This window comes from Nyctereutes procyonoides, unplaced genomic scaffold (assembly GCF_905146905.1).
Source record: "Nyctereutes procyonoides isolate TBG_1078 unplaced genomic scaffold, NYPRO_anot_genome, whole genome shotgun sequence".
Taxonomy (NCBI): Eukaryota; Metazoa; Chordata; class Mammalia; order Carnivora; family Canidae; genus Nyctereutes; species Nyctereutes procyonoides.
The window spans coordinates 11,056,716-11,082,623 of NW_026575052.1; the positions used below are offsets into that span (position 1 = coordinate 11,056,716).

General features: G+C 41.3%; 2 protein-coding genes across 2 annotated transcripts in view; one reads left to right on the plus strand and one right to left on the minus strand.

The window, feature by feature from the left end:
• Positions 1–978: 978 nt before the first annotated feature.
• On the plus strand, positions 979–18,502 carry TMEM50A (transmembrane protein 50A). Its single transcript, XM_055332701.1, has 7 exons — positions 979–1,139; positions 2,707–2,812; positions 5,549–5,661; positions 8,121–8,188; positions 9,974–10,066; positions 13,175–13,235; positions 18,110–18,502. Exons 2-7 carry the CDS (start codon positions 2,720–2,722, stop codon positions 18,153–18,155), a joined length of 474 nt encoding a protein of 157 aa, XP_055188676.1. The 5' UTR covers positions 979–1,139; positions 2,707–2,719; the 3' UTR covers positions 18,156–18,502.
• A 1,440-nt stretch (positions 18,503–19,942) lies between these two features.
• The window catches only part of LOC129514062 (RH-like protein), a 36,801-nt gene continuing 30,835 nt past the window's right edge, over positions 19,943–25,908 (minus strand). Inside the window, exons 9-10 of the mRNA XM_055332633.1 lie at positions 24,824–24,897; positions 19,943–20,011 (exon numbers count right to left, since the gene is read on the minus strand). Of these exons, the coding sequence (XP_055188608.1) occupies positions 19,985–20,011; positions 24,824–24,897 (101 nt within the window). The 3' untranslated portion in view covers positions 19,943–19,984. The remainder of the gene's footprint in view (positions 20,012–24,823; positions 24,898–25,908) is intronic.

Sequence of the window (25,908 nt, forward strand, 5' to 3'; positions counted from 1 at the left end):
ATATAAACACGGTGAGCCTCGCGCCCCTCTTCACGACAAATGACCTATGCAATCTTTGACGTGAGCAAAGCGGGGTCCTGGATCTCCTCCAGGTCCCGGGGCCGGTTCCGACTCCCGGGACGACGCCCGACTCGAGCCGCTGGAGCGGGAGGGACCGAGAGCTTCGGAGCCCGCGAGCCGGGCCACACGTCGATCCTGCAGGCAAGACTTCACGGCCTCCAGCTTTAGAAAAGGGTCACTTCCCCAAAACCCAGATCAGCTCCTCAACAGCGGCTCTCTCCTGCATGATGTTCTGCGAGCGGGATATTTGGCCTCTTGGGACATTTTTGGAGGCCACAAGAGCGGGAGTGACCTCGGCATCCAGTGGGCAGAGGCCGGGATGCAGATAAACACCCCACAGTGCACCACAGGACAAGCCCCCGGAGGCAGAATTATCCGGCCCGGAACGTCAGCAGTACCTTTTCCCCCAGGGGCAGAAGAGGCCGCGTCCCAGGAGAGGGTAGGCGCGCCTGGACCGGGACTGCACGGCCCCCCTGCAAGCTCACCCGGGACCGCCCCGCCCCCGAGTGGCCCCGCCCCCTCTGGAGGCGGAGCCACGGCGCGGGGGCGGGGCCCGGCGCTGAGAAAATAAACATTGCTTGAAAACTGAGAGCGGGGGGGAAGGAAGCCCAGAACCGCTTTTTGCACCGCGCACTTTTCCTGCCACCCACGCCTGGGAGAACGGCGGGGCCGGCCGCAGCCCTGGGAAGCTGACCACCTCACACGGACGGACGCAAAGGCCCGACAGACGGACGCCTTCCTTTCGGGAAGCTCAGGACCCGCCCCCACCACCCCCTTGGACGGTGCACTCAGACTACCACTCCTGAGGCGCAAAGGCGACCCGGGGGCGCCGCGGGGAGCCCCAGCCGCGGTCCGGGGCGCGGCGGGCGTGGCTCCGTCCGGCCCCTCCCTCTCCCGCCCCGCTCCCTGGGCCCCGCCCCACGCATGCGCGGCCGGACGCCCGGGGGCGGCGCTGCTCCATCCGGGTACCCGGTGGTCGGTGGCTGTTTTGTTTTCTCCGCTAAAAACTAGGGGAAAGTCAGGCGTCCCCGCGCTGCGCGACACCGGGCTCGGGACCGACTGCACGAGCCGGGCTGGACGTAAGTGCGGCGCGGGCGCGGGGGCGGGGGGGCTGCCCGCCGGGCCGGCGCTGACAGGGTCGCTGTCCCCACCTCCGGGGAGGCTGCGGGCTCGCCTGTGTCGCCCTGGACCCTTCCGGCCGCTTCCTCCGGGACGGCCGCGTGCGGACTGTCGCCGGGCTGCCCGACAGCCCCTCCCCGGGGTGTCCCGGGATCCCCGAAAATGACCGCGGTCCCCTCCGTGAGGGTAGGGAGAAACAGCACCCTCCCCCCTCCCGAGAGGGAGTGTCACCCTCAGGTTCAGGCGGCGGGGGGATGGCGGCGCCAGAGCGAGTTCCCACGTCCTCGCAGCCGGAGTCCACGCGGGACCTGGGATCCCGGGTCTGGGGGCGGGCTCTGCGCAGCGGGGGTGCCGGGCGCTAAACCAGGAAGCCTGGGCTCGGCGGGGCTGGGGGCGGGGCCGGGGGCGGGGCCGGGGGCGGGGCCGGGGGGCGGGGCGGTGAGCCCAGGGGATCGCGCCCTGGGCTGCGGTAGCTCCCGGGGAGAATGACAGGTGAATTTTCAAAACTGGGCTCGTCTTAAAACTGCTTATAATCACAGGTGTTCATGCTTAAAAGGGATGTTACGATTGGACTCAGTGCTCTTTTTTTAGGATATCGTGGTTTTGGGCAATCAGGATTGCTGACTACAAGACGGATTGAGTCTCTCTGTAGGAGTTGGGGTGTGTCTTAATAATTAGCAAGTTATACGTAATTCAGGCTTTTTTTTCATACTTTGAAATAGAGATAGTCCGGATGTGTCTTAGGACAGGTCTGCATAGCTCAAGCTCGGAGCAATGTTTTATGTAATTTGTTAGGAAGGCTATGGTAATTTGGCTGGATTTTTTTTCTTTCCCTTGGTCTGAATTAATATTAGGTTCAATTTTGTACTTTGTTTTGGCTGAAAGACATCTGTTAGAATCAGAGGTAAGATATTAAAATGAAAAGGATGTTCTTACCATAGAAATGATACCAGAAATCAGGGTTGGTTCTGGAAAAAAAAAAATAATGAAGTGCAAGGAGGTGATGTGAGTAGAAGACCTGCAGTGCACTGTTTAATTTCTCAATCTGAGTGCGAAGAAACACATGTTCTGTGATAAAATGTGTAAATTCCTAAGACAAATATTTTTTCTGCTGAGCGCATGTTTCAACCAAGAGCCAAAGTTTGCCTTTTGTCTCTCTACCATGCTAGTGCCCCTGGATTGTAAATGTTAAAATCACATAATAAATCAGTTTGGAATTAAAATTAGTAACCATTAGAAAATTTTTCCATATTTGGAGGCCCACTTTCCTTCATATCTCTTAAATATACCAAAGCCATCTTTTAAATTAAAAAAAATAAGCTAAATGAATCCAAATTTTGTTTTCCAAAGTTTTAATGTGGAAATTTATTAAAAATTAAAATATTTCAAAGAGGTATACATAACCAAAATAAAGTATTTCACTTTTGTTAGATTATTCCTGAACTGTTCATTATTTTCTAGGAACATAATTGAAGCAAGTGAATAGAAGTACTTTATTTAGTTGCTTTTTTGTTTGCTTTTTTTAAGTGACCTGAAAAAAATGTCTGGATTTCTAGAAGGCTTGCGATGCTCAGAATGCATTGATTGGGGGGAAAAGCGCAACACTATTGCCTCTGTTGCTGCTGGTGTTCTAGTAAGTGTCATTGATAATTTAGGTCTTCATTATTTTGGTGTTTGTTTTTATATATTTTGAATTCTGTATGATGTCTTAAAATATGTACTATTTTATCTCTGACAACTAAATTTATTTTAATAAATGTTGATGTTTTATTTACACAGGGGTTGAGTTACTCCATTTTAAATGTTGATATTAATTATGGCTTGAAATTTGATTAGTAGAGTGATTGGTTTTCTTTAAATGCATGTTAAAAATAGTATATAAGACAATACGCTTTATACGTTTTTTCATTAAATGGATAATACCTTTTTTGTGAGTACAATACCAGGAAGTGTTTTTTTTTTTTTTGAAGATTTTATTTATTTATTTATTCATGAAAGACACACAGAGAGAGAGAGAGGCAGAGACACAGGCAGAGGGAGAAGCAGGCTCCATGCAGGGAGCCCGATGTGGGACTTGATCACGGGACTCCAGGATCACGTCCTGGGCCAAAGGCAGGCACTAAACCGCTGAGCCACCCAGGGATTCCCCCAGGAGGTGTTAAAGGAAGAAACAGGTCAAAACCAGTGGAGAGATATGATTGCATTTTTTCATAATCCATACTTAACTTTCTTCTTGATCTCATTAAAAAACAAGACAAAAGAAAAAAAACACGAAAACTCATTAAAGGGTGTTGCCTAGAGGTAATTTATAGAATAAATTCCTTATTTACATTGCAAATCCCTCAAGGCATCTGATACTTGTGTTTTATGCTCTTAGGTTATCATGTGTTCTAAATAGTGGATTTAAAATAAACAGACAGGGACACCTGGGTGGCTCAGCGGTTGAGCACCTGCCTTTGGCACAGGGCCTCAGGATCAAGTCCCACATGGGGCTCCCTGTGGGGAACCTCCTTCTCCATCTGCCTATGTCTCTGCCTCTGTCTCTCTGTCTCTCATGAATAAATAAATACAATCTTTTAAAAATAAATAAAATAAACAGACAAAAACCTAAGTTTAGGGGCACCTGGCTGGCTCAGTCAGTAGACCATGCAACTCTTGATCTCTGGGCTGTAAATTCAAGTCCCATATGGGTATAGAGATTACTTAAAAAGAAAATCTTTAAGAAAAAAAATCTAAATTTAAATATCTTCTCTTTGCTTAGTCTCTGACATTTAAAATCTATGAAAAATATTTATCCTAAAGTAATGGCAAAATATAAAACTACCATAGAGAGGTGCCACTGGCTCTGTTGGTAGAGCATGGGGCTCTCGATCTGGGTGGTGAGTTCAAGCCCCATGTTGGGTGTAGAGATTACTTACAAGTAAAATCTTTTTTTTTTTTTTAAGATTTTATTTATTTATTCATGAGAGACACAGAGAGAGAGGCAGAGACACAGGCAGAGGGAGAAGTAGGCTCCATGCAGGGATCCTGGGACTCCAGGATCATGCCCTGAGCCGAAGGCAGAGGCTCAACTGCTGAGCCACCCGGACGTCCCAAAAGTAAAATCTTAAAAAGAAAAAACAAAACTGCCATAGAAATTCTGCACTTAAAAACATCCAAAAAAAAAAAAAAAAGCTTTAAATTTTAGTTTGTGAAGAAAATATCTTTTTTTCTTTTTCTTTTTTTGTGTGTGAAGAAAATATCTTGAATACATTGAGGTGAGGGTAAAAAAGAAAAAGGAAGAATACTCATTCTAGCTAGTAAAAATGTTATTAATAGAGTATGGTGCAGTCTATAATCTGATAAAAATAATTTGATTAGCTTAAAGTAGTTATTTTAAAGAATTGCTGGAAGATGGCAATTCCCAGAGCTGACTGGGTCATGGTTGGGAGTGGGAGTAGGGCAAAGGGGTTAGTTTTAAAGCATTCTAATCTACTTACCAGAATTTGGTTAATATCTTATTCTAAGTTTGTGGTCAGATAATATTTGTGCAGTTTTAGTGTTTTTTAATTATGTATTTGCCCTTGATAACATCCAGAGCCAAATTCAATTAAGATAAATTATAATTTGGTGTTTAAATTGAATTTAGCGTCACACCTAAAACCATCTGTGGACTGCACTGTAATTCATCAAGAGGAAAAGCAGAACTGCAGACCCATTACTTATTTCACAACACCAAGAGAATAGCTAAAATTCTGTCAGCAATAAGTATTCCCCATATTTTTTTGAATAATTTTTTTTTCATTTTCAGTGATAATCTCTTTCTGGAGGCTTATGTCAGCAACATGCCACTCCTGTCAGTCGGAATCTGAGTCACTTTTTTACCATTTTGCTGCCATGAGAAAATAAAACATACTTCTAGTTCATAAAATAAGATGACAGATTTTATTACAACAATATAAAATAATGATTGAAGAGGCTCAGAAAAGAAGTTCATGTGGGGCACATGGGTGGCTTGGTGGTTGAGCATCTGCCTTCCGCTTGGGTTATGATCCTGGGGTCTAGGATTGAGTTCCACATCCAGCTCCCTGCAGGGAGCCTGCTTCTCCCTCTGCCTATGTCTCTGCCTCTCTCTGTGTGTGTCTCATGAATAAATAAAATCTTTAAAAAAAACTTCACATTAAATAGTAATTACTGGCAGACTTAAGGGTATCTAATATTTACTCAGATATTAAGGCATGTGCAAATTATATGCAAGAAACTGCTAGAACATTTAAGAAAATGTTGACATTCATTAGAAGGAATCTCTTCACTTAGATACCTTTTTAGTTAGTGAGATAAGAAATTACTGTAATTTCTCACTAATGTTGCTTCTTTATATCTGTTTTAGTTTTTTACAGGCTGGTGGATTATCATAGATGCAGCTGTCATTTATCCCACTATGGAAGAGTTCAACCATTCATACCATGCCTGTGGTGTCATAGCAACCATAGCCTTCCTGATGTAAGCATCAGACATTACTTACATAGATGGTCACAAAATAAAAATGTCCTCCATACACTTGAGTAGAGTTCATAATTTTCAGTATCATCAATGTATTGGACATGGTTTAAAAGTCAGGTTGCAGAGAAGGATTTATTAAGAAAAGCAACCGTTCTCTTTGCTAGTCTCCCTTCCAGCTCTCCTCTCCCACTTCCATCCCCCAGCTCCTCTCAGCTCTCCTTTTATTGCTGATGTTTACAACTTTACTTTTTAGGTCAGAAACCATGTATTTTGTCTAAGTGTTTGTTTATTCATTTATCCAGCAAATATTCATTAGGCTTTTTTATCCCAGGCTCTGCTCTAGGCACAGGAAATACAGTAGTGAATAAAACCGGGGAAAATCTGTGCACTTACGGAATTTATACTCAAATGTATAAATTTGACAGATAGTAAGCAAGGAGAAATAAATTATGTATATGGCATTCTAGATATCACGAAGTGTTACCAAGAAGGAGGAGAGGAGATGTCGGTGGGAGATACAGAAATTTTAAATAGAGTCATTGAAGGCCTCATGAAGAAGGCACTTTTTCTATAGCAAAGATTTGGGGAGATGAAGGAGTTCACCATAGGGATATGGAAAAGAAGATCATTCCAGACTTATGGAACAGCAAGGACAGAGGCTCCATGGCAAGGAGACCAGGATGGCCAGGGTAAAAGATCAAGGTCATAAAACCCAGAGAAGACTGAGGGGACTAAAGGGACATGAGAATAAAATGTACCTCGTAATTTTGCTCTTTTGCATGAGCAGATAATGCTTTTGTTAAGAGCATTATTGGGCCAACTGGGGAACTTGACTGAGATCTGAAGAGTAGATTGTGATAATGAATCATTGTTAACTTCCCAATTTCGATGGTTGTATTTAGTTCTGTGGAACAGTCTTGTTTGTAGGAAATGCATACACATTTCTGGGGTTATGGGGCATCAGTTTGGCAACTTTCAAATGCTTCAGAAAAAAAAATTATTTGAACTATACTTGACAATTTTTCTATAAGTTTGAGATTATATATAGAACTGGTAATGCCAGAGAACAAATAGAGATTATTCATTTCAGAATGTGCCTGATCATGGAGACTGGCTGACAGGACAGGGTCATAGCTGTTTGACAGAGGGCTATAGAGTCTATTCACATGGCTCAGCAAGGAAAAACAGGAGCAAAGAACCACTAACCTAAGAACATCTGCATTTTTTAAAAAAAATATGAAGCTTATTTTAAAACGTATTTATTAAAAAATAAAATAATAAAAAAACAAAACATATTTATTTTGTGTACCAAATAATGTGGTTGATGCAGAGATCACTGAACATAATTATGGTATTTTGATCATTCTAAAACTTAGATTTGAATGAATAAATTAAGACTTCATATATTACTTAAAAAGTCAGGGTGCATATAGTCAACATGTTTATTAGGCTGTGTGTCAAGCCCTGTGCTAGGCACTGAAAATAAAAATGAGAAACAAGGTAGACAGAAGCCTTGCCCTCATGAAGCTTCCATTCCATTCTAGTGGCAGACACACACATACACACACAATTGGAGAGATATATACACACACACACACACACACACATACACATACATATATAAAGTTTTATAACTTTTTAACTTAGTATATTGGGAACATTTCCCCATGATATTTAAATTTTTGAAGGGATACTTCTAAAGAAAGCAAAGCTGTGTCAATTTAGAGTGGTACTCTATGCAAGTCAGCAAAAGACTTTCTGTTTTTAGAACAAATATCAAGGATTGAAAAACAAGATTTTACCCCTTGAATCTCTTCAATTATGTCTTCAGAGCAAAGTTATTGTTTTGCTTGATATATAATTATTTCTCCAAAAATTGGACATTAGTACAGAATTACCACAATTCATTCCAAAGCCAATTTTAAGCAGTTTTTGGATTATCTAGGGACTTTCTGTTTTGTCATGCCACGCATATTACATGTTGAGTATGTCCAATATGTACAAATGGAAACCTAGGTAGGACCAAGCTAAAGATGGTTCCATCTCAGCAAGATTTTCACAAGTGTCAATTTTAACAAATTTTAACAAGTGTCACATAATTTTGAAAAATTATCTGGTACCAAGCATCAGAATCACCTGAAGGACTTGTTAAAACTCAAATCTCTGGGCCCCACACCCAGAGTTTCTGCCTCAATGAGTCTAGAGCGGGGTGGGGGAATTTCCTTTCTGATCAGTTCCCAGGTGATGATTCTGCTGGTCTGGGAACGATCACCACTGCTTAGAGGCTATCAGGTCAGAGGGGCGTGGTTAAATTTCCGTGAATCCATTTCTCAAGACTCGTGAGGCCTAACCTTCAATTTGAGGCGCTCTAGTTTCTTGTATCTGGTAATTTGATGTCATGGCTAGTTTTCTCTTGGAATCAAAGACCGTGATATCTTGGCTTTATTTTATTCATACAGGATTAATGCAGTATCAAATGGACAAGTCCGAGGTGATAGTTACAGTGAAGGTTGCCTGGGTCAAACAGGTAAATAGGTGTAAACAACATCTTACTCTACATCCTTAAAAGTAAGAATTACACGTAGAAGAGCCACCTATCTTAACTCTTTCAGATCAGAGATAGGATGGAGGTATATCTAGAGCAGAGGTTATAGGTTTCAAGGCATATAAGACACAAGTCACATTTAATCAGAGTTGGCTGTAGAGTATAGTGTACACAGTTGTGAGTTTATAGCCCTGTGCAGTAATGTGTAGATATAAGTGTATGTGGTATACAGCAAAGGATGGTATGTAATAAAGAATACATGTGCAAAATCGACTTTGTAGTACTTAAAGCTATACCATATAAATTATTTTCTTTTTGGCCAACTGTATTTGATTGGATTGACATTTTGAAATAGTTTATAGAATCATAGTATTTTGTATGTGTTTTGAAATACAAAATATAAAATTTACCATCTTAATCATTTTTAAGTGTCCTATGGTTCAGCAGTGTTAAAAACATTCACATTACTGTGTAACCAACCTCCAGAACTCTTTTCATCTTACAAAATTGAATAAAATAATAGAATTTTGGAGCTTAGGGTCACCGAGTCCCTTCCTTCTCAGCTAGGGAAGTCCTGTCCCCTGGACTCCATTGCCTTATACCTGAGGTAGGCCAGATACAGGATGTGTGTGGCACGGCTTCCTGAGAGTCCAGCATACACAAAAATTGAAGGAGACATTGATTAAGCAATTTAAATGATAAACTTAAATCTGTAGCAAAAATTAATAGGAAAAATCGAGTGACTTTTAAACAGGAGAAACTTCAGCAGTCAGCTCTCATTCTATACTTTTAGACTCTTTGGTTCATTCTCTTTGTAGATGAACTTATGTAGAAGAGATACAGAAACACTAATTTGCCATAATCATAAACTATAAACAAATATACAAATGTTAGCAGTTAGTGTTGATAATAATAAGCCAGTAATAGCTAGGGCTAAGACTAGAATATGGCCATCACGTCTCTGACAAAAATTTGTTAGCTAGCCAGAGCCAGTTGTATTTAATACCACAGCTATGACTATCAGCTTATTATTTCATAAATATTATTTTGTTTTGCTTTTGAGATGAAATCAGAAACTAAAAATAGCATTCTATTTGTTTTGCTTTATTGAACAAGGCAGTGTTTTTATTAAAATGTATTTGTGCTAATTAAAGAAATTCATTTCCATTCTAGGCAGTCTAAGGACTACTTATTTTGTAGCAAATCTTCATAAATATTTTATAAATGTGATTTAAGATTTGTCCTCCTCTCTTAATATAATTTTAATGTAGCTTTCCTAAGTGCCAATCACAATAAGTGTGAATTTATTTCTCTACCTGACTTACCTAAAAGTGAAGTATGGTAGTGTGTTTAGATTCACATACCACTGAATATGAATTTTTTGTTAAGTATACCTGTGTTATTGCTTGGAAGTTCTCTTGGAGGAGTTTCCATTTTGAAGTAAAATTTCTAAGAATATAAGGAGAATGAGCCTGTAAATATGTTGAAACATATTTTGTGAGATTTTTATAGAATGAAGAGTTTTTCTTAGTATACATATTTAAGGAAATTAATTATAGGCACTTAGAATATACAGACCAGCCAACAAGAAAAAGGCCAATGTGCACTGATGAAAGATACTCAACACATCTTCCATTCTTGTTTTAGACTTTAAATGGCAACTACACATATTTTCTGTTTTGGTTTTTGCTTTCTTTTTTGAAAACTTAATGGAACTGACTACTGCTGTATGAGAAACAATTCTGGTAAAATGTTACTTCTTTTAAGGTGCTCGCATTTGGCTCTTCATTGGTTTCATGCTGGCCTTTGGATCTCTGATTGCATCCATGTGGATTCTCTTTGGAGGTTATGTTGCTAAAGGTGAGAGAAAAGAGTTTATATTTTACTTCAATGGAGTACTGAAGTTGTGCATTAAAGTTATTCTTGAATAAAGCTTTTTTTCAGATAGATGAGTCAGTTACTAGCTACTAGCATTTATCCCTGGGAACTCCCTTCACCGTAGCAGTATTTTGTTTTGTTTGGTATGTTTTTACTATTCTTCTGTATTTTCTCTTCTAATCTAGAGCCTGGAAATCATGGGACACAGCTCCTAACCTTGCTTCTCTTTGGCTTCCAAAAATCTAAAAAGTAGATATATTATGTTCTCTAGCTATTTGGCAAGTTTTGACTTGGTGAATGATATCCATGCAAAGCTCTAACATCCTAGAACTAAAGTTTATTGAGCTAAGCCTCCCTGGTACTATGACATCCTCGCCTTTTAGATAGAAAGTAAATTAACTCTTCATGTGTATCTACTATGTAAGGCCACTGTAAAGTCAAGCCTGCAGGAAAAGGCCTGCTCTTAGATCCCTGGTTGAAATTTCACCTTGAGGGACCCCAAGAAATACAAAAACCCCTTACTGTTCCAGGTAAAATTGACTATGCTTTGCTACAGTAAAAAGATGGTATCTGTGTTTTGCACCTGGACCAGCAGGGATCTAATCTAGCCCATATTTTAACCCTTTATTTCTTTGAAGAAAATATAATTCTTGGATTAAAATCATAAGTTTCCTGAATGTTTATTAAGATCATGTAAGTCTTACAGACAGGAATGGTAGGCATTTTAAGTATGTATTGTTGTTGTTTATATAATTTATTCCTAAGACCATATAATTTTCTACTAAATATTATAAATAATACTACTAAAACCTATAATTTTCTACTAAAATGTAGAAAAGAAAGAAACTATAATAATGTACTGCTTTTAAATGTTTTGGTATATTTCCTTTGGTCTCTTTTATATTTTTGTGTTGTTGGAATCATAGTATAAACCATTTTGAACCCAGGTTTTTGCATTTTACATGATATCCTAAGTAGTTCTCTTGCTGCTACAAAATCTTTATCACCACCATATTTTAAAAACAAAAATATTACATTTTTATCATATGAATTCCATAGTAGTTGTTCATTGTAGGATACTGAAAATATAAAAGAGCTCAAAGAAGAAAATAAAATTATTGATAATTCTCCTTTCCCAGAAGTAGCTATTAACACAGAGCCCCTTTTTGTAGAAATGTGTTTATCTCACAGAAGTTTTAGTTGTTTCCTAAAACTTCGGGACCAGGTTATGCTTTGAGAATTATTACAGGATATCTGTAACTTGTGAATTGCCTTTCTATACTATCTTTATGAGCCATTGTAGCAGTAACAGTTATCACTAATGTGGAATCTTTAATCTGGCCTTGCAGTAGTGAAGCCTGTGCAAACCAGTTGTCATGGTAATCCGATTAATTTAAAACTATTCTGAGAAAAAGTTGATAATTCATTTGGTTATCATGCTTGAGTTTGTCAATTAATGAGTATTCATTGACAGCTCCAATGGTAGAAATTTGTGAGGATTTCAACTTCAGTCTGGGATAAATTGGAACAAAACGTTTCTCTGGCAGTCTTGCCCATCCTAGCTAATAATGGCTACTCGGTCTCTCCAAATGTTCAAGCCAAAAACTCTGGATGATTAGTCCTGTAAAGATACTTTCTTTCTCTCATACCCTACATTCAGTCCATGAGCAAATCCTGTCGATTCTGCTGTGAAAATATATCCTGAATCCCACCACTTTTTTTTTTCTTTGAGAGAGAGAGAGAGAAAGAATGCTTACCAGTGGAGGGTGAGGTTTGGGGAGGAAGAGCAGAGGGGCAAAGAGAATCTTAAGCAGTCTCCACACTCAGCACAGAGCCTGATATGGGATTTGATCTTATGCCCCTGAGATCATGACCTGAACTGAAATCAAAAGTCGGATGCTTAAATGACTAAGTCACTCACCACTTTTTTTTTTTAAAGATTTTATTTATTTATTCATGAGAGACACACAGAGAGAACTAGAGACATAGGCAGCGGGAGAAGCAGGCTCCCTGTGGGTAGCCTGATGTGGGACTCAGTCATAGGACCCCTGGATCATGACCTGAGCCAAAGGCAGACACTCAATCACTGAGCCACCTAGCTGCCCCCACTCACTGCTTTTTTAAAATGTAGATTTTAAAGTAAGTGCTACATCTATTGTGGGGTTTGAGCTTACAACCCCGAGATCAAGAGTCACACTCTACTTACTGAGCCAGCCTGGTGCCCCCTGAATCCTACCACTTTCTACCATCTCCATTGCTTCCACCTTGGTTCAGTCTGTTAAGAGTTTCTTGTCTTATTTCCTGAAACAGACTCCTCACTGGTTTCTGTTTCTCCCCCTACCCACTCTAGTCTACTCCGTTGGGCAGCCGGGGGAATCCTATTAAAATATGTCAGTCAGCTCATCTTACTTTTCTGCTCAGAACCCTCCAATGGCTTCTCATCTCCCTCAGAGTGAAGATCAGAGCCCTGACCATGACTAGAAGGTTCCATAAGATCTTCCCCACCCTCTTACTCCCTGCCCCTCATTCTTCTCTGATCTGTGTCCTGCTTTTCTGTTTCTCCCACATGGCCATTCCTCTAATGTGCCAGCATGCTCCCACCTCCAGGCTTGTTGCAAGCTTGCTGTTCTGCTACTTCTGCATGGTCCCTGTCCTTACTTCCTTCCTGTCCTTTTGCCACTGTCCGCTTCTCACGAGGTCTTCCCAGCCACTTGTAAAAAACGTCATCATTCACTGCACTTCCCTTAACTTTCCTTGATTTATTTTTTTCTCCTCATTTATTCTCTATATTATTTAGTTTCACGAAGATGAAAAAATTTTGCCTGTTTTATTTACTGCCATATTCTTGGCTCATTTCAGTGCTGAACATTAATATGCACTCGCTAAATATTTGTTAAATGAAGGAAGGGAGCCATCACTTCCTAAACCAGTGCTGGACTCTGTCACATGCATTATGTCATTTAATACTCAAAACCACCATGGTTACCGGAAAATTCAATTATGTAAGACAGGAAAACTGTTGTTCATAGTGTACCAGAAACTAAGTGTTTTGAGACCATAAACCTCTAAATATTACAACTATTTTTACAGAAAAAGCCATCGTATACCCTGGAATTGCTGTATTTTTCCAAAATGCCTTCATCTTTTTTGGGTAAGTTTCTTTTGCATTCTTTACTCTATTTTTTTCAAATTCTTTTTTTATAATTGTTTCTCTTACATTATTTACTATATTTGATTGATTAATGTACCCTGTCCAGTGCCCCTCCTCCATGTTGTGTCATATAATATACAAAGAATGAGACTTAGGAAGCTATTTTAATATATGGATTGGTTGGTAACCAATCTTGGGAACATATTCTGAGTTTCTTAAACTGTCACCACCTTCCCTTTCATGAAGAACTGTGATCTCTGTAGATTAGTTACTGATACTATTCATCTTAAATCTTTATCTCTAACAGTTGCTTCCAGTGAAAGCCTGCTTAAAACCTTTTCTCTTGAAAGTTTTGTGGGTTTTTTTTTAAGATTTTATTTATTTATTCATGAGAAACACACAAAGGGAGAGGCAGACTCCGTGCAGGGAGCCTGACGCGAGACTCGATCCTGGGTCTCCAGGATCACGCCCTGGGCAGAAGGTGGCACCAAATCGCTGAGCCACCCAGGCTGCCTGAAAGTTTTGTTTCTGAGTGCATTTTATAGTTCTTTCTATCCTTGTTGTCATTAGAACTTATACATGAGATCTGAGGTGTGGAGGAGAAGCCCTAACATTTTTTTATCCTTCTGATTCAATGACAAATTAAAGGATTGCGAAAACCCCTAAATACCTTAGTACTTTCATCAGTAATCTTCTCTGATGTTCATTCTTTCCTGTACCTAACGGCCTACCCTTGTCCCCTACTCTTAGCCTTCCACCCTTGCCACCCTCCCTCTCCCCCACAAATCTTCTCTTTATCCTCTGCATCAAGGATTTTTTTTCTTTCAGAATTTATTATTTATTTATTTATTTATTTAAAGAAAGCAGGTAATGGGCAGAGAGAGAGAGAATCTCAAGCAGATTCCACCCTGAGGTCAGAGTCCGATTTGGACCTTGATCCCAGGACTCTGAGATCCTGACCTGAGCTGAAACCAAGAGTGGACGCTTAACTGACTGAGCTACTTCGGTGCCCCGGCATCAGGGATTTTTAACCGTTATTCCACGAGGGTTCTGAAGATGGGGAAGCACCAGACATTTCTGTATGCAACACACTGGTGTACCTGCTTGTTTCTGGGAAGAGAATCTGTGGCTTTCATGATTTTCAAAGTCCTTAATCCAGAAAAGGTTTAAGAAAACTGCTCTATATTCTAGGACAGTCTATTATAGGACTTATCCTTCTCTTTCCCTTCCTACTGACCCCTAAACGTGAAATCAAAGGCCTATATCTACTTGAGCCACTCATAAAATGCTAATAGTTACCCTTTAATAACATTCAGCAATGGTACTCAAACTTATTCCTTCACCAGGAATTCTCACAGTTTTATAAAATCAGTTTGGAAATAAGACAGATGTGGGGATCCCTGGGTGGCTCAGTGGTTTAGCACCTGTCTTTCGCCCAGGGTGTGATCCTGGAGTTCCAGGATCAAGTCCCGCATTGGGCGCCCTGCGTGGAGCCTGCTTCTCCCTCTGCCTGTGTGTCTGCCTCTATCTCCCTCTCATGAATAAATAAATAAAATCTTAAAAAAAAAAAAAAAGATGTGAACTTAGATGTGCACAGTGTCTTTGGGTCATTCTGTGTGTCCTGAAACTAGTGGAGAAAATCCAGAATTTAAACAACAAAGAGTGAAGCCACTCATGTTATGCAGAAAATAATAATGACCTAAGTTTACTGAGCAGTTATTACGTGCAAGACACCATTCTTAGTGTTTTACCTGTATGTTCTCAGCTAACCCCTGACACGACCCTGAAGGCGGCCCCGTCATCAGCCCCGTGTTAGATGTGGGAAACCAAGCATGGAAAAACTAGGCTCAGACTGAGGCCACGTTTCAGGCTTCAGAGTTGAGGGTGATGCCATTCAAGGTTTGGGGGGAATTCAGTTGATGTTTTCTCCTTTTGTTGTCCTCAGCCAGTTGTTCGGTATGAGTTTTGACTCCCCCTCCCTCGCCTTTATCGAGAGAATGACACTGAATTTCAAAATACAGCAGGAGTAAACCTCATTCCTCAGCTTATGAAGTACAATTCCAGTCCATTTGTGATTTTGTAGGGTAGTGTAGCATGTTCATGAGGAGGACAGCATGGATGTGTAGGGTTTCCTTTCCTTCCGAGCTGCAGTACTGAGGCTTGGGCACGTGCACAGAAAGCCCCCAAGCATCCAAAGCTCACTATTCTCGTGGCTCCACAGAGTTGGAGGTACATAGCGAATGCAGGGCCGCACAGCTTCAGTCAAGGGAAGGCAGCATGAGGGTGTGCGGATGGAGTTGTGGGGAGAGGCACATAGCAGCCTTCTTTATCATTGTTTACTCTGGCAGAGAGGAGAGGAAGGGTAAAGCAGATTCCACCTTGAGATGCTTCTATCACAGCAGTGGGGACAGAGGATTGAGGGGGAAGGTTGGCGGGGAAATTGTCTCTGTCCCAGTGAAGGGAGAGACAGGTGAGCTCGCATAGCAGTTTTCATAGATCATAAAACCTTGGAAACCCGACCATTGACTTCTCTAAAATTAGATATGATAAATTCCTTTTATTTGGAACAAGTTTGGTTAGTTTCTCATTTGGTACTCTTGTCCCTATTAAGACTAAAACCTAGGTTTTTTGAAAATACTATAAGCAAATTGAAACTAATAAACACTGTTACTAGAATAGTTGTACCAGATTGCCAACCATTCTGATTTGTAACAGAACAATACTCAGCAACAGCTGAAAAATTACTGTTTCAGAAATCAGACACAGATGTCAGTAACTCAGGTGACCATCTGACAGTGTAGGAGGGACTGGCTTTTGCCCAAGAAACCCTTCAGATTACGATTTACATCTGTTGATAAGTATTCTGAAGTAGGTCTCGTCCAGGCTATCTGGAGGTAGAGGCCTGATAGTAACTGGATGATTAGAGTTCAAATCACCTTTTGGAGCTTTATGAAATCCTTAAAAAAAAAAAAAAGAAATTAACCGACTTGCAAGAGAGGGTACAATTTCCTGGTTGCATTTTTGTCTTCATCAAAAGACACAACTGTTTATCTTTAGAAAGGCTTAGGAGAGCCGTGTTAAATTCATCATTACAATTGCAGGCTTAAACCTGAGTAGACACTGGTGCTCAGAGAACAGACGAGAAGACAAATGTAAACCAGCCTGTGCCCTGATGTCTACCGCCATCCTCAGTTTCTCCCTCACACTTGCCCCCTACATCTGAGCCTGTTGAACCGCCTCTGAAGGGTCTCAAACTTGTCCTCTTTTTGTCCATTTCTATTGTTCAGTCACCAGCATCCCGTCCTAAGCAGTTCACATCCTGGATTGGTTCCTCCCTTGGATACAGTTTTCCTGTGTCACCTTGTTTTCTAAAACATGGCTCTAATTCTGTCATTTCCCCATCTTAAATTTTTTCAAAACTTGGAGCTGTCTACGGAAGAGCTCAACACTAGTGGCCATCCAGCCAAGTTCTGTCCACAATTTTGTTTTATTTTATCTTATACAGTATTTTCTGTCTTATGGAGCCAAATTTTAAAACTCAGTGTGACCATCCTGAACCTTGCATAGCAACAATCAGCTGGATGAATAGTTAAGCCTTTTAAATAGGGGTACATCTCTGCATAACCCCGTATCACAAAGCCTAGAACTGAGTATCATTTGCCCCCTGCAGTAGAACATACAGGCTGGCACCCGCCCTCTTGACTCATTTAAGGCATGGAAGGCCCCTGTGGGCAATTAGCTGCCCTGTGCAGTCGGCTTACCAAATCCTGGGCATCTCCATTCCCTATCTTCCTTGTCTCTTAGGCTATAATCTAGCCATATTGGACTCCTCCCTGTAATACTGCATGTTAAATATCTTTACGTGTACCTATAGCTCTAGACCTAGACATAGACTGGTATCTCCTTGTGCATATAATTGCCCTCTTGCCCCTCTATTTTTTTTAAGATTTTATTTATTTATTTGAGAGAGAGAGCTAGTGAGAGAGCATGAGCAGGGAGGAGAGGGAGAAGCAGGTTCCCCACTGCACAGGGAGCCCAAATTGGGGCTCGATTCCAGGGCCTGAGGATCACGACCTGAGCTGAAGGCAGACAGACACTCAACTGACTGAGCCACCCAGGTGCCCTGCCTTCTTGCCTCTTTTAAGTCGAAACCTAGAGGACAGCTGTAGGCAGTTCCCCACCTAAACCCTGGATTGTAAGTTCTGTGTGGGCATATTCCTGACACAGTCTCTTGGGCTTTTCCTGAGGCCCCACGGTCTTTATTCCTCTTTGTTTTTTGATAAACCATTTCCTTTCCCTAAAACCTCTTCTTTCATCACACTAGCTCCTATTCCTACCAATCTCCCATTGAAACTCCTACTTATTCTTCAAAGCCCATTTCATATATTTCCACCTCTGGAACTTCTTCCCTAACACATCCAGGCAGAATAAATTCTATATGTTTCTGTGCTCTCGACATTTGGCATATATACCTTTCACAGCCACCCCTCCTCCCTGCCATTACCACATTGTGTCACCAAGAACGTGAATTGTGAGCAACTTGAGGCCAGAGACACTCTATCTTCTGTATTTTTATAACCCAAGCATCTAGCACATTATATTCAAAAAAGGTTTGTTGAATGAATATGATAAAATCAGACATACATTGGTTACATACTAAACATCAGTTAACTTTTCAAGAGTGGCATATGTCTCCAGTATGCAGAAATTAAGGACATGGGAAGCACCTAACCAGTTTCTACGTTCCATGGTTTCTTTTCATACAACTCATCAATTCTTTGTTGCACTAACTTCCCACCATTCTCCCAATCTCACATACTCCTTTTCCCCCCGGAACGCAACTAGATGTGATGTTTTTCTTATTTTGTTTGCAGAGGACTGGTTTTTAAGTTTGGCCGCACTGAAGACTTATGGCAGTGAAAACACCCGATTTACTTCTGCACAGCAGCCCTGCGTGGGTTTTTACTGCTCGCTCCCAATTTTTTGTAATGCCATTTTCTAAACTCATTTTTGAGTGTAGTCTCAGCTTCAGTTTGTGTAATACTAAAATCATGAGAATTTCCTATGTAAACAACAACAAAAATCTGTTGTGTGCATCGGATTAACTTATAAAATGTTGAAAATATGCCACATGAGTAATTTGTATTAAGTTTTATCATGGTGTAATTTGTAAAAATAAATTACAAAAAATATTATGGATGCATCTTATACAAGCATTTGTCATATCCAAGGTCCAAAACTATAATTAAAGTGCTCTGAAGATTTAATGTGTCTGTTTAAATGTGGGCTTTTCTGTGTCAAATATTAAATGAAATATAAACACCTTCTTGTTTATAAATCTGTGCAGTGGCCAGAATTCTTTCTCGCTGTACTTTGAGTTTCATTTATACAGTTTTGCCAAAAATTCTGCAAACATTTCATTGTAAGTAGCCATCGAGGGTCTCCCAAGGGGTAAGTGACCGTGTCAGAAGAGAGAAACTCCTGATTCAGCCACCAGGCTGCTCAATGGTGTCCCTCTGGTGCCACTGATGGGGGGCTGGGGAGTGACAATCACTCAGCCATGACCCATGGTCCTGGTGGGATGCTGACAGTCCCTCTACATCCACCATCGAAGGAAAGAAGAAAAGGATAGAGACTTGATACTAGGCTTTATTTACTAAGGCGACAGATTTTTTTGTAGGTGTGACAATAAATTGGATCCTAAGTTTCACTGTATCTCTGTATTGAACCACTAACCTCAAAATAGACCAGCAGGGTCAACCAAAATTTCAAACATTAACTACTGAGAATTCCCATAGTCTGTTCCTTTTGGAACCCTGTTATCTGTTAGCCCCCTCTCCAACCTTGGCAAAATGGGAATCTTTTTTAAATGAGCTAGCTAACTATGGGATGCATATCCTTCAGAAACACAGCTTGAATTGTTTTCTTTCATGAAACTTGATACAGTTAGCCTTTCCTGAAACACAAAATACCTCCTAGGGGATTTAAATTTGTGGTACCCTTGTCCACATCAGCCATGTGGTCTTCCACCATGTACATTTGGAATATTGCCTGGGCATCCGGACACGCTCAAAAGAAACGGCCGTGTTATTGCCATCCCACAGCCAATCACTCACGGTGGGTTTTCAGAGAATTAGAGGGCATCTGAGAGGTGGAAGGTCCCTATAAGGGGACCCAGATGGTGGAAACATAAATGATTCTCTCAAAGTCGTAGAACTAGTTTTTTAATCTTGAGGTGTAGCTCCACAACTGACCACAACGTCTTTCCCTACAGTTAAATACAGAATGTGCTCAGGGATTAAGAACTACCTTGTGAAAACTGCTGGAATAGAAACACAATGTTCATATTACAGGACTAAATATAAGTGAATTCTTCATTTTTCCCTATTTTATATTCTCCGTTCTGCTGACGTAGATAAGAGTTCACTGGGTAGCATAGCACACTTTGTTAAGCATGAGAACAAATGTAAGAATTGTCAATAAAATTGAACCAGTATCTTAATTACATGTCCGCACCCAAGAAAATGATAGCACAGTCTTTAGCAAAACCAAACATTTATTTTGAATTCTTATGAAATTACCACTTAAATAAGTTTTTAATTTAATATCAAATTTATCTCTGACCTCATTCCATTGTACATAAGGAGACTTTGCTGTAATGAGTGTTTGTCATACACACAAAAAAAGGGAGGCAACAGTGACAGGAAGTTGTCTCATTCTCAGGCCTTGTTTTTCTTGGATGCTTTGGCTTAAAATCCAACAGCCAAGTGTGGAAACTGTGAAAGCAAAGCAAACATTTTTATCACAGATGAACCATTCATTAGTCTTAAAATTTGGACACATCGATTCTGGCTTAATCTCTGGAAACTTACATGTTGACCAAAATATCCCATCACAAAGGTCTTAGAGTATCTTTCACAAAGTCTGAATTGGAAGAACTATTAGATCTCATTTCTTACAGCTCTTTACATGAGTCATTGATAAAGAGTGATCTGGCTTTTGTTTGAATGCCCCCAGTGACAGCAGACGCACTACCCATGAAGTGATTCAGTCCATTTTGCAGACAAGTTCACATCATTAGCAACGTATTCAGCATTGCCCATTGGGCCTGGTTAAATTCTTTGGAGAAACATAAGCATAGAAAAAAAAATATTTGTCCTTTTCTACATGACAATCTTACAAGTACTTGAAGATTGTTCTCAGGTCTCCTTTGGGTCTTCTCTTCTGCAAGCTGAACATATATCTAAGTTCTTCAGTGGCGCCACGTCACACCCTGACATAAATCACTGAGCGTCGAGTAACATGAATCATGGATTATAGACTCTACAATCAGAATTGTAGAACTGGAAATCGGAGTAGCTAACATTTATGGGGTGTTTTTTAAGGATAAGGGTGCTAATCATTTCACACACATGATCTTTAAATCCTTACAACAACCTGGTGAGATACTACTATGTCCGTGGAGCTGAGAACGAGCTGTGAGAGATCACAGAATAAGGAGGTAGAACCCAGAACTGTCTGATCCCAGAATGTGGAATTTAATCTCATTTTACAAATGAAGAAACTGAGCCCCAGAGAAGGCAAGTGACTTGCCTGAAGGCCTAGCCTGCCAGTGAGTTAACAAGGACTCGAATTCAGACCCGCCTTCCAGAACAAGGAAGGCGCTTTTCGGGCCTCTCCGAGAAAGGAGGAGTCAGTTGGCAGGCTCCTAATCTGTTTTCCTACTTTGCTTTAGAAACCTGCTCTCCTCAGTTTTGTTGGACAAGCATCTGTTGGATCCGTACTGTGTGTCTAGAATGTGTATTTTAAATCAGAAGCAGGGGTGATACCAGTGTGACAGGGCTAGGTTTTTGAGACTTTTGCATAATACAGCAGGAGGAACTCAACACATTCTGAGGCATTTATATGCTAAAACAGTGGTGCTGTTTATGTTTCTTGGCAATAAAATCATTTAAAAAATAAACTGCAAATACTTGTTCAGAAGCCAAAGGATGATCTTCAGTATATTGCACTCATTTCAGAATCCATCCTGCGAGCTTAATCTTACTCTACTCAACTCTAAACCGTTATCGTATCATTTCCCCACTTAAACTTTTGGGAGCTTGGAGAATGATTTGAGTGGCCCTGCCTACCTTCATCCTTCCCTTTACCCACGACCCACTGAGCAAAGTCGCCTCATGCTTCTCTGGTTCTTGCTCACAACCTTCCCCTTGCTTGGAATGTCTTTTGATTCCTTCCACTTAGCCAAATCCAACACAGCTCCAAAGTTCCCATTGTCCCTGACCTCCCCAAACTCATGACCTTTCCTTCCTCTCATTTGTCCAGCAGCTACTGCCAGGATTACTTACTCAGTGCTTAAGAGATAGAGCTGTGCACAAAGAAAGATCTAGTCCTTCTACATAATGAAAGGCTTAGTTTCTCTGAACCCTCACACAGTACCCAGGACAGGGGCTTGCCTGCAGTAGACACAAAAAAGCTATTTTCTTCAGAAAGGTTAACTGTGGAATTAATTTTAATAAGTGGATGTCACTGAGTCCTCGTGCTTTGGAAAGCTTGAAATAAAATCTGATTATTATATTGAAATAAAAAATTGAAGGAAGGAATTTATGAAAAACTGTCGAGAACTGAATTTTGGTAAATCAGTGTCTGAGGTAAGATCATTGTAATGTGCAGGAAGACAGGATTAGTACGTGCAGTTCCTTGAGATCTAGAGCCGCAATTCACTTAGATTTGTCTCTCCAGCTCTTGACACAAGAGCTCTGCCATATATTAGGTAATATATTAAATGGAATTAATTAGTGAATGAATGATTAATTAGTAATAGAACCATCCAAGGATGAGATGGGTACTTTTGGGGAATGGTGAGTGCCCCAGCCCGAGAACTGCCTGGCATGATCTGGGCAACTAGTGAAGGAATGTCCTTTCCAACACTCAGGAGTCTGGTTCTCTGAAGTGTGTTAGGACATTTGATAATGATTAAAACGTCTTTCCAGATGGTTTACAAAAAAAAAAAAAGTCACCCCGAGATTTATCAGCTTTAACAAGCTTAAATTCTTGCCCGTTTAATGGATATTTGGCTTTTCAAATGAAAGCTGTGTTCTACTGCTAAACAAATGTTCTGCTCAGCTGTAAGAGGATAAATCAGAATAGCCTATGGGGTGGGGAGCATCACTGTCCTCAAGGAGCAGCCCATAGCACACACAGGCTGGGTCTTTGGAGCCAGAAACCAGTTCAAATTCCTCTTCCATTTACTAGCTTTATCATTTTGGATAAGTTACTCTTCATCTTTTTTTTTTTAGATTCATGTATTCATTTTAGAGAAAGAAAGGGTGCAGTGGGGAAGGGCAGAGGGAGAGAGAGTCTCACACAGATCTCAGGACCTCAGATCATGACCTGAGCCCAAACCAAGAGTTGGATGTTTAAATGACTGCACCACCCAGGCGCCCCATTCTTCATCCTTAAGACAGGGATGCTCACTCTTGTGCAGGGTTGTCATGAGGATAAAATCAGATAATGCTGTGGGACGCCTGGGTGGCTCAGTGGTTGAGCATCTGCCTTCGGCTCAGGGTGTGATCCCAGAGTGCTGGGATCGAGTCCTACATCAGGCTCCCTGCATGCAGCCTGCTTCTCCCTCTGCCTCTCTCTCTGTCTCTCATGAATAAATAAATAAAATCTTTTTAAAAAATCAGATAATGCTGAAAAGCATCTAGCACAAAATCGGAAACTGTCAGCTTACGATAAATGATAACTATTATGCTTATGGATTCCTTCATGGTTGGCTAAACCCTCAGTAATAAGCTTTCCCGTTCATGTTGTGCTTTGCATTTTACAGTTTATAGAATGTAGTTACAGACATTATTACCTCATTTGGTCTTTGAAACAACCCGGTGAAGTAGAACAAAGATTGCCATTCTTATTATACCAGTAAGAGAGGTCAAGGAACTTGCTTCCTTGAAACCTTGCAGCACGGCAGCTGGAATTCAGGTCTTCCCATTCCAGATCCATACCCATTGTTCCCCTTCACCTGCTGCTGCAGTGCCCAGTGTCAGGTGGGGTTCCTCAAATTTCCTCATTTATTCAGTAAATGCTTATTGCAACTCAAATAATTGAGCTGGATATTTGTCCTGTTTGTGGCATCCCTGGTTAATTAGCAAAGTGCTTGGCATATAGTAGTTGCTCAATAAATACTTGTGGAATGACTGGATGGATTAAACCAGTTTTTTGAGTCCTTTCACTAGATGGCTCTGCCACTGCCAAAGGGGTAAGAACACTTGTGGGAACTGAGGAGACTGACTATAGGGAGAAGCTGGTACAAGAGGAGACCGTCTACAGGCAACGTGGATGACTCTCCAAATAATTCTGCTGAGTAAAAGGAGCCAGACAGAACAGAAAATGAAAACCAATCTATTGGACAGAAGGCAGTTTGGTGGTTGCCTGGGGATGGAACAGGGTGGAGCAGGGAGGGAATAGTCTCAAAGAGGCACAAGAATACGTGGTTGGCAATGGATATGGTCATTATCTTGACTGTGGTGATGGTTTCGTGGGCATATAATTATGTTTAAATGTATCCAATTGTATATTTGAAATAATGTGTGTCGTAGCCAGCTATGCCTCTGTAAAGCTCTTTGACGTGGAAAGGGAAGAAGCAGAGGAAAGAGAAGAAATGAGGAAAAGGAAAAGAGGCAGACTCTCTCTGTTTTGCCTCTGCAAACACTAATGCCAAGGCCCAGGATGAGGCTGCTTCTCTACCCCTTTAGTGATCAGTATCTAGGCGTGCCAGGTGGAGACAGGATTGGCTTGGGACTCAGGAGGCCTAGCTCCTGGGCTCATCTCTGCCACTCACAAAGGTATGATGATGCCGGGCATCAGCCTGACCCCTGTCAGCCTCCACTTGCCATTTATACTCTGGCAGTATTTGTCTAGCCAACCTCAGCATCAAATGGGACCTACCCAAGGTGACGCACATCAGAGTGCTTGGTGAACTATGAGTGATGGCCAAAGGGAAGAGGGCAGTGGGGTGACAGGAACAAGGCCTGACCCTCTTTCTAGCCTAGTCATGACAGCAAACACTACATGGAGCAGAGATCCTCAGCAGCAGCTGCATTGTTTGAGCTTCTTGTCCTTTGGCTAAGTGATCCCAGACTCCTAGAGTACTAGTGTTATGTCCATGAGCCATCATTTGTCAAGAGCTGTGTTCTAGATCCAGCTCTGCCGCAAGAACTCAGACAGTCATGGCTCTGCCCGGTGCGTCTATCAGATGAGACTGGTCCTGCTGGCCCCCTGAAGTCCTTCTGGCTCTTGCACCACAGGATCCTGTCACTTTTACATCAAACTGTTTGCCCATTTTGATGACTCCAGAGGGGAGACGTGTGGCCAGTGGCCATTATCACATTTCTGACCCTCAATGACTTTGAGGCCTCAGGGAAATGTAACCTTTACCACTTCTTCCCCAGCCCTCACCAACACACACACGCACACACACACTTTTATTTTGTTCTCACAAACCCCAAGTCAACAAATACAGATATAATAGATACCTTCTTAAGTTCATTCACTCAACATCTATGACATTAGATTAAAAATCTTACCTCCCAGGAGGCTTGGTCATCAAAATATTTAGTCACATGAGCCGCCTTCCATATTTTGAGACTTAAGACCAAACCTGTTAAGTTTCATAATTACATGTTAAACATTTAGAACACAGCATTTGTTATCTCCAAGTTAATCAATATATCCTATGCCAATTCTGGTTATCTCAACCAAATTCCCTTTTCCTTCTATAGCCTGGAGACAGACGCATTGAAGCGCTGGCCTTCCCTGGACCAGCTTTATTAATTCTATAGACATCTTTTAAAAGAAATTGGTGAGAGCAATTAGCTCCAAAGGATTTAGATTGTATTGAGAGGTACACGATAGCCACAGATCCGACATGCTTCCCAAGGTGGAACAGAAGAGCCCTGTCAGATGGTGCTTCTACTTGAAAGCTGATCCATTTAGAACACAGAGAGCTACCACAGAAAGCAACTCCAGGGCAGCCCGGGTGGCTCAGTGGTTTAGCGCCTGCCTTCGACCCAGGGCCTGATCCTGGAGACCAGGGATCGAGTCCCACGTCAGGCTCCCTGCATGGAGCCTGCTTCTCCCTCTGCCTCTCTCTCTCTCTCTCTCTCTCTCTCTCTGTCTCTCTCATGAATAAATAAATAAAATCTTTAATAAAAAAAAAAAAGAAAGAAAGCAACTCCAGTTGGGCGCTCCTGTAGGCCCAGCGTCACTGGCTCCAATAAACTCTGACCTCAGCTCATGACTATTCACTTGAATAGTTAGGAAAATCATTTATAACAACTTGTTTTTGTGCCTATTCTTCTTTTCACCCACCCAGCCTCTGCCCAGAGAGCTTGGCCCTGTGTATTCCTTCTGCTGCTCAAAGTCAGCTGAATTTCCCAGGATACGTGAAGAGATTGCTCACCTTTCGTATGAATCAGGGAAATGCCATTGATGGATTTTTATATCCATCCAATGTGTGTTTTTCATGGTGATGGGTCCGCTTGTATTAAATAGTCTGATTAACAAGAGTAGGCGTGTACTTATTCACATTTTCCTTTTGTAATGCACACCTTCAACCGACACTGACATGTACAGTGCAACCAGCACACCTCAGTTAGCTAGAATTATTCAG